This window comes from Lycium barbarum, chromosome 8 (assembly GCF_019175385.1).
Source record: "Lycium barbarum isolate Lr01 chromosome 8, ASM1917538v2, whole genome shotgun sequence".
NCBI lineage: Eukaryota > Viridiplantae > Streptophyta > Magnoliopsida > Solanales > Solanaceae > Lycium > Lycium barbarum.
In genome coordinates this window covers 130798871-130808557 of record NC_083344.1, presented here as the reverse complement: position 1 = coordinate 130808557, position 9687 = coordinate 130798871, and the positions used below count along the sequence as shown (strand labels likewise).

Genomic DNA, 9687 nt, shown 5'->3' with positions numbered 1-9687 from the left:
CAATATAGTTGTGGCTTTTGATTGGGATTTATTGCATGCTTTATATATATATATATATATATATATATATATATATATATATATATATATATATATATATATATATATATATATATATATATGTATATGTATTTTCTCCCACCGCGCTGCGCTATAGTCGGTCGGGCATGGCACGTAGATTGGCACACCACTGCAGTGGGCATGTTATGATATTGCCTCGGACGCGGGAGGCCCGGACTCGGGCTAATGATGATATCACCGAGCCTTAATGGCCGGGCATGGTACTATGTATATGCATAGAAATGTTTTTTTAAAAGGATAAGCATTCATGACATCCGCCTTATGAGGCATTAAGATGTACATGTTATCTCTCTTTTCCATGTTACCTTTCATATTTATATTATGGTGTTATTCATGCCTTACATACTCAGTACATTATTCGTACTGACGTCCCTTCTGGTGGACGCTACGTTTCATGCTACGCAGGTGTATATAGATGAGTAGAGGATATTACTAGAAGATGTTTCAGCTGGATTGGCGAGCTCCAATTCCTTCCGGAGTGTTGCCGAGTCAGAGTATCTATGTTATGGTATATTGATTTATGTTAGAGACTTTGCAAAGAGAGTCACGTATATAGCATATCAGTCTTGCAAGCGGCTCTGCAAGCTGATGTATTATTATGCATTATGTTACAAATTTCATATGATTACAACTTTTACTTGATTTGATAAAGATAAAAAGAATGTTTTTTTTAAAAGCTTTCATTATGCATTTCGTTTCGTGATTTAAGAGTCCAGTGAGATTATTAATATAATGAGAACCAGCGGATTCGCTCGGCCCTAAGTAAAGGGTCGAGTGCCCATCATGCCCTATCAGGATTGGGGTTGACAAGATTACCTTCCCAACTCCTCGATAAACTGTTTGGCAGGTTCAGAGCTTTCAAAAACCATACTGCTTGTATCTCCACATGAAATTGAGCCTTCAAGGTTAACCTTTTCATTTATTTGATCGTCGGCTTCTCCATCTGCTTCCAGTATTTGATCTGAGCTAGTGATTGACTCTGATACGGTAGATAATTTACCAGAGACTTTAACTTCCACTACAACTCCCTCAATGCTTTCTCCGAAATGGTCACCATTACTATATATGGTTTCAAACACTGCTTGCTCAGGTTCTACTTCAACATCTATCACGTCTAGACTTTTATTACTAGCATCGGGATTTGCTTCATTGATTTCCTCGACGGCAGCTGCCACATCACTAGTTTGAACATATTTGGAATCTTCTTGCTTTTTGTTGATGACACCATGCTTTCCTTCTCCACGTGATGGACCGTATTATCTCTTGAATCCATGATCCAGTCTTTTTCGAAATTGAAGGAACCCAGGGCATATACTACTCGAGCCTTAGGTACGACGCACCTTCCCCAGTCCTCTTCTTCTTCAGCAGTTTTCTCAACTTGAGCCATGTTGCTCTCTTTTGTTCGAAATTATCTTTCTATGTGTACTATTTGACCACACCTGTAACACTTCAAAGTCTTCTTATAGTTATTAGTAGACTCTCTCTCCTTTTCTGGCAAGTTGGAAACACTTTAAAATCGGGAGTGTGGCGTATCTATGAATGTTGTTCCTTTGAAGTTCCTCTTGTCGGCTACAAGAGCATTTCCTTCCTATTTTTTAAAAAATACATTAGCCATCTATTTGGCTAGTAGCTCCTGTGATGACAACAAATTCTCAAACTCCTCTAAGGATGGTAGTTGAGCCCATCCTTTAATTGATGTAACAAAAGGAATATATTCTGGCTTCAAACCACGAATGATAATTCTTCTCATTCGTGCTTCAGAGATAGCCTCGTCGGGGTTTAATAAAGAGATCTCTGAACATAAATTCTTAATCTTCAAAAAGTACTCAACAATAGATAGATTACCTTGAGTGGTGTTCGCCAATTCATTCTCCAATATTTGTAGTCGGGCTTCATCATTCATGTTGAACATCCGATCGAGGGTCCTCCATATCTCATGAGCTGATTTGCACCTTATAATATGATCAAACAAATTGCGAGAGATGGACCTCTTCAGGATGAACTCCGCCTTCGCATTAATTTGGTTCCACTTCTTGTATGCACTGCTATTTTCCAGTCCGTCAATAGGAAGATTTGTGTCACTCCATTAACAACATCCCACAAATTATCGCCCACAAGGTATGACTCCATACGTGTCTTCCATACCTTATAATTGGATTGATTCAATAACTCCATCTCCAGTCCATTAACACGGCCGCTTAAATCCATTTAGAGAAACCAGTTGAATCTACCACAAACCTGATCTTGAAATAAAATCTAGAAGCCAACTACAGTTATGACTCTGATACCATGTAGAGAAATATAGCAGAAGAAAAGTAAATCCGATAGACCTTCTACTAGCCTAAGATCATTAACTAAGATCGGAAGATTCAACTAAAGAAGAGGAAGATATGGAAAGGAAAAGTTTACTTGAATTGACTTGAAGTGGGTTGTGTTGGGTTAACTTGGCTTGATTACAAATGACTAAGGCCACCCCTATTTATACTTGTATAGGGATGGTTCTAGATAGAATTATCTATATATATCTACAAAATATCTAGTTAGCCTTATCTTCTGACACTACTCTAGAATATCTAGATTTTTCTTTAAGATAATTATCCAAGATCCTACACTAGACTATTCTAGATTCCTTACTAAATATCTAGGACTTTTTGTACCTCCAAAAAATCAACTTTACTTCTTCACAGTATTCTGAAGTAAAGTTTCTTAAAATATATATTTGAAGGGAATTAATTCGTCGTCATTTCGGGTAGTCTATTTGGTTTTGCTCTATTCACTTATGATGTGAGGTTTTCTTAGCTACGTTTACTGTACCAATCTGCGTCTTATGCGTTGAGGTTATAGCTTGATGCCTTGAGGTCATAGCTTGATTGTAAGAAGTGGAACGACCGTCTTAAGAAACTTATGCTGACTTTGTCTCCTGATCTTGTTAATGTGGGACATAGTGCAACCAAACCCTTAGTATTTGTGTTGTCCAAGGATTTAAATTTTTGTTGCTCCATCAGTCTGATCATTCTTTACTAGCTTCTTGGTGGTTAGAGCATCATTTTTTTAGTAATACACATTTCATGGGATTATGTTTTCTGGTTATGGTGGTTGTAGTATAGGGTTGAGCATCTCGTTCTGGAACTTGTTTATTGATGTTGTCCAAGACTATTAAATCATTGTATCATGACTTGATTCCTTGCAAAATTGTGGCTTCAGTTCAGATACTCGTAATGGATATAATGCTTCATGATTTATGTTATTGCAACTTCCTTTGGAGTTGGGGAAAGTTGTTTGTGTATATGGGGTGCTCGACTTGCGTGCTGAACTAATGCTGAAGGATTTCTTGCCTTCACTTGGTGTTTGACTCTTCGATATTTTGGCTTTTAACATTTGTCACACCCCGTTTTAACCGGGTTGGATTAGGGAGTATGACGTATTGGTGATTCCTATTTATTTTGTTTTAAGGAGTCGCCACCTAATTAATTTAACGGTGAATTAGGACACCTAAATATTAACTAAGGCAAAGTTAAAACTAAACCTCAATTAATAGTCTGCTTAACCAGTGTGATTCTAGGTAAGAGCTCTATATTATCCTAAAGGGAGGGGTTAGGCATCCTTTAGAATCCGTTAACTTACGGTTATCCGACCAAACTTAGGTTAATTAATCAATGTTGGGTATAATATTTTTTTTTTTAAAATAGCTTGTGCAAACAAGACTTGTAAAAATATAACAATTGGTGCAAAAGAAGATTTTAAATGCCATTTTATAAAGAAGTGGACTTCAAATAATAATGCTGTTAAAAAATGGGACCAGTAATTCGCATAAGAGGAGATTTTAGGATGCTACTTGAAATAAAAGTTTATAAATGTTGCTAAGGCTCTCAAACAGAATGCTAATAAACCTATATAAAAGAATATGATAATTTATATAAAAGGAAACTTCGAATGCCATAAAATTTATAAATGTTGTTAAGGCTTTAAATAAAAGTGCTATTTAGAATGAGATTTGTAGAAAATATAAAGATTGGCATAAAAAGAAAACTCGAAACGCCATTTTAAAATAAACTTATAAATGCTGCAAAGACTTTTAAATAATGATGCTATTCAAAATAAAATTCGCGTGAAATGTATGAGCAAAAAAAATGTGGGTTTGCATACTGTTTTAGTACATATTTGGAGCAAAACTAAACGGTGATGTATTGATTGACTTTGTGTTTTAGAAGCATAAAAAGTCCCCTCTTTTAAACTGGAAAAAGTCGATTATATACAAGGCGATTTTTAGGGTTTCTTGTGGCGGAAAGAGAGAGAAGCGGGGACAAGTGGAGATGGGGTGACAGGGGTGCGTGGGGAGCAGGAGAAGGTGGGGGTGTCAGAGGAGGCAGGGTATGGGGGAGACCATGGATTCACATGGCTGGCGCGATTCCCTCCACTTTGCATCAGAGTCTAAAATTTGTTTGGAATCATCAAGAAGTGGTAATCCATGGAGAAGGCAACAATCCCCTCTATCCGGAAAGCTCAGTTCCTCTCATTGAAAGTGTAGAAAGGCTAGACGGATCTGTTTTCCATATCAAGGAAAATACATGCGCTACTCAAGCGAAGAAGTTGAAGTTGTCGCAGGTACTTATGATGGTGACGTGGGATATGCTGAAGAATGGCTTCCGACCCGGTCAAGGCCTCGGTCTGAACTCGAATGGAATTGTGGAACCAATTTAGCTGCCTGTGCAGAAACATACTTTCGGTCTCAGATATGATCCCACTCTTGAAGAGATTGCACTGGCTAGCCTCAAAAGATGAAATGACGCTCCTTTGCCAAAGCCTGTTCCTCCCCTGAATCAGTCGTTTCTCAAAGCATCTGCTACCCAAGCATCGGAGGAAGAAATTGAAGATAACCTCCTGGAAAGTTTTAAGAGTCTATTCATTGCAGAGGAGGGAGCTGAATGCAACACGGTTTCAGATGGGTGCTCCGAAGACTCAACTATCTGGGATGCAGAGCCTGGATGTCGTCTGAACAATTGGACTTGTACCCCGCCCCCGTTCCTTCGGGAGTCTTGGTAGACAAATTGTATTCAATTTTAAGGAAGTAAACACGATTCAAAATTGTGACCTGAATCGTGCCCATGTTTTGTTGTTTTTGCCTCCAAAAACTTTTGAGAGCTCAAAATGCAAATTTTAAGCCATGCTTTTATTTATTTTTTCTATCTTTGTTTAATCAATTCTTCTTTTATTTTTCAGCAATCAAATTAATAAATTTGCTGATACTGTGAATGTGACACATAATGAAACAAGTGAGCCCGCGGTAAATACCGAGCAAGACTCTGAAGAGTACGAAGAATATCTACAACCGGAAGGATTAACCAAGGATTTTGAGTATTTTGAAAACAAGCCAAAATCGAATTTGGATGAAACGGAAGTTATAAATTTGAGTAATTCAAAAATCATGATGGAAGTGAGAATCAGTGTCCATTTGACCCCGTCGCAGAGAAAAAAATTGATCAACCTCTTGAAGGAATATATAGATGTATTTGCTTGGTCTTACGATGATATGCCAGGGTTAAGCACTGACATTGTTTCGCATAAGTTGTCTCTCGATCCATCCTGTCCTCCGGTGAAACAAAAGAAGAGAAATATTAAATCAGATCTGAGCTTAAAAATCAAAGAAGAGATCTCCAAACAATTCGATGCAAAGGTTATTCGAACCACGATGTACCCCACCTAGCTAGCCAACGTCGTGCCCGTGCCAAAGAAAGATAGCAAAGTTAGAGTGTGCGTAGATTATCGAGATCTCAACAAGGCCAGTCCGAAAGATGACTTCCCCCTCCCGAATATCCACATGCTCATTGATAATTGTGCGAAGCATGAAATGCAGTCCTTCGTGGATTGTTACGCAGGATATCACCAGATTCTCATGGACGAGGAAGATGCAGAGAAAACGACGTTCATCACACCTTGGGGAGTGTACTATTATCGGGTAATGCCTTTTGGGCTCAAGAACGTGGGTGCTACCTACATGAGGGCCATGACCACCATTTTCCATGATATGATCCATAAAGAGATTGAAGTCTATGTGGCTGATATCATCATCAAGTCACGAAAAAGCTCAGATCATCTGGCAGATTGGAGAAAATTCTTCGACAGGTTGAGACGATACAATCTGAAGTTAAACCCTGCAAAATGCGCATTTGGTGTTCCTGCAGGGAAGCTGTTGGGTTTTATCGTGAGCAGGAGAGGTATAGAGTTGGATCCCTCGAAGATAAAGGCTATTCAAGAATTGCCTGCCCCAGAGAGTCGAAAAGACGTGATGAGTTTCCTCGGTCGACTCAACTATATTAGTCGATTCATAGAACAATTAACGTTGATATGCGAGCCAATAATCAAGCTATTAAGGAAGGATGCTCCTACTAAATGGACTGAAGATTGCCAAAAGGCGTTTGACAGAATCAAGGAGTATTTGTCCAATCCACCTGTTTTGGTACCTCCAGAAGCTGGAAGACCTTTGTTGTTATATTTGTTTGTATCGACGAACGCATTTGGATGTGTGTTAGGACAACATGATGAGACGAGGAAGAAATAGCAAGCAATATATTATCTAAGCAAGAAGTTCACACCTTACGAAGCGAAATATACTTTATTAGAACGCACTTGTTGTGCCTTGACTTGGGTAGCACAGAAGTTGAGACATTATTTGGCTGCGTACACTACTTATCTCATTTCAAGGATGGATCCACTCAAGTATATCTTCCAGAAGCCTATGCCTATCGGGAAGCTAGCCAAATGGCAGATTTTGCTGAGTGAGTTCAATATTACATATGTTACTCAAAAGGCTATCAAAGGGGAGGCGATAGCAGATCATCTTGCTGAGAACCCCGTGGACGAAGAATATATGCCCCTCAAAACCTATTTCCCAGATGAAGATGTGTCGTTTGTCCGTGAGGATATTGCCGAAGAATATCCATGATGGAGAATGTTCTTCGATGGGGCGGCCAACTCCAAAGGAGTAGGCGTTGGAGCAGTTTTGATTTCAGAGTCAGGCCAGCACTATCCTGTTTCAGTGAAACTCAAGTTTCCATGCACCAATAATATGGCGGAATGTGAGGCTTACATTTTTGGCCTCAGAATGGCTGCTGATATGAACATACAGGAACTTCTGGTTATAGGCGACTCAGACTTGCTGGTTCATCAAGTGCGGGGCGAATGGACCACTAAGAATGTGAAGATACTTCCATACCTGTATCGCATGAAAGATCTATGTAAGAGATTCATCAAGGTGGAATTCAAACACGTTCCAAGGACACAGAATGAGTTCGCGGATGCTTTGGCCACCTTGTCCTCTATGATTCAACACCCAGACAAGAATCTCATAGATTCTATCATGGTGAATGTGCACGATCAGCATGCTTATTGTTTCTACGTAGATGAAGAACCTGATGGAGAGCCGTGGTACTACGACATTAAGAAATATCTTAAGACAGGAGACTATCCAGAAGGCATAACTAGTGTTCAGAAGAAAACACTTCGGATATTAGCAAACCATTTTTTCCTAAGTGGAGAAATCCTGTACAGAATGACTCCATATCTAGGGCTACTAAGATGTGTTGATGCTAAAGAAGCGGCCCGGTTAATTGAAGAAGTGCATGGCGGTACATGTGGGCCTCATATGAATGGTTTTACTCTGGCCAAGAAAATCCTTCGCGCAGGCTATTTCTGGATGACTATGGAATCAGATTGTATCCGTTTTGTGCAAAAGTGTCACCGATGTCAGATTCATGGCGATTTGATTCGAGTTCCGCCAAATGAATTGAATGTGACGAGTTCTCCGTGGCCTTTCGCAGCTTGGGGTATGGATGTCATTGGTCCTATCGAGCCAGTCGCGTCGAATGGACACAGGTTCATTTTAGTAGCCATTGATTATTTCACAAAGTGGGTGGAAGCATCTTCGCACAAGTCAGTGACAAAGACAGTAGTGGCAGATTTTGTTCGCAACAACATTATTTGTCGATTCGGAATCCCGGAATCAATTATAACAGATAATGGAGCTAATCTCAACAGTGATCTAATGCGGGATATTTGCGAGACATTTAAGATCACTCACCGCAATTCCACTCCGTATCGACCTCAGATGAACGGAGCAGTTGAGGCAGCCAATAAAAACATCAAGAGGATACTGAGGAAGATGATTGATAATTACAGGCATTGGCACGAGAAACTGCCGTTAGCTCTCCTCGATTATCGTACTACTGTGAGGACTTTAACTGGAGCAACACCTTACCTTTTGGTCTATGGGACAGAGGCAGTGTTACCCGCGGAGGTGGAGATACCATCATTGAGAATTATCCAGGAAGCTGAGTTGAGCGATGCTAAGTGGATACAGAATCGATACGAATAATTGATGCTCATTGATGAGAAGAGAATGAATGCAGTTTGTCATGGACAGCTTTATCAGAACAGAATAGCCAGAGCTTTCAATAAGAAGGTAAGACCAAGACAATTCAAGCCGGGGCAATTGGTACTGAAACGCATATTCCCATGTCAAGATGAAGCTAAAGGAAAATTTGCACCTAACTGGCAAGGACCTTATACGGTTCATCGAGTATTGACTGGAGGAGTGTTAGTCTTAGCAGAAATGAATGGCGAAATTTGGCCGAAAGCTATCAACGCAGATGCCGTCAAGAGATATTACATTTAGGAGCTTTCCTTTATTTTGTATGTAATATTCTGCAATAATTTTCTATGTAATGGAGCTACCCTCCCTCGGCGGGAGGCGTAACAAACCTATATCCGGTTGGGCGAGAAAACTCCAATTTTATTTTTTGTTTGTAACATGAACTACGCCTGACCTGATTCCCACGGTGGGATACGTAGGCGGCCCGCATAAGCCTCGGTCACATCATTTTATTACCCCAATTTTATTTCTGTTTGTATCATGAACTACGCCTGACCTGATTCCCACGGTGGGGTACGTACGCGGCCCGCATAGGCCTCGGTCACATCATTTTATTACCCCAATTTTATTTCTGTTTGTATCATGAACTACGCCTGACCTGATTCCCACGGTGGGATACGTAGGCGACCCGCATAGGCCTCAGTCACATCATTTTATTACCCCAATTTTATTCTTGTTTGTATTTTGAACTACGCCTGACCTGATTCCGTGGGGGATACGTAGGCTGCCCGCATAAGCCTCGGTCGCATCATTTTATTACCCCAATTTTATTTCTGTTTGTATCATGAACTATGGTAACGTCCAAATCCACCCTATTAATTAGAATGGGCACGGTCGTATGCAAATATAATTTACCCAATTTGGTAACGTCCAAATCCACCCTATTAATTAGAATGGGCACGGTCGTATGCAAATATAATTTACCCAACTATGAGTCGGGGTCGAATCCCACAGAGAACAATATATAGGCGATTTAAGCAGATTAGGAATTATCACTAACAATAGCTATGCCCGAACGCATCGATAGTGGTTTTTTATGAGGTTTTGATAAAATATGAAAATATAAATTCTAATATAGAAAGCAAGTAAATTGATCAATGGCAACAAGAATAGAAGAAGGAAAACTACTTCTCAAGTAACGATCCAATCTATTTCATGAATTGTAAATAATTGCAAGT

General features: G+C 39.7%; 1 protein-coding gene across 1 annotated transcript; it reads left to right on the top strand.

Moving 5' to 3' along the window:
• The first annotated feature begins 7030 nt into the window (after positions 1-7030).
• LOC132608358 (uncharacterized) lies at positions 7031-8452 on the top strand. Its single transcript, XM_060322391.1, has 2 exons — positions 7031-7506; positions 8257-8452. The coding sequence occupies exons 1-2, from the start codon at positions 7031-7033 to the stop codon at positions 8450-8452; spliced, it is 672 nt and encodes a 223-aa protein (XP_060178374.1).
• The last annotated feature ends 1235 nt before the right edge of the window (positions 8453-9687 follow it).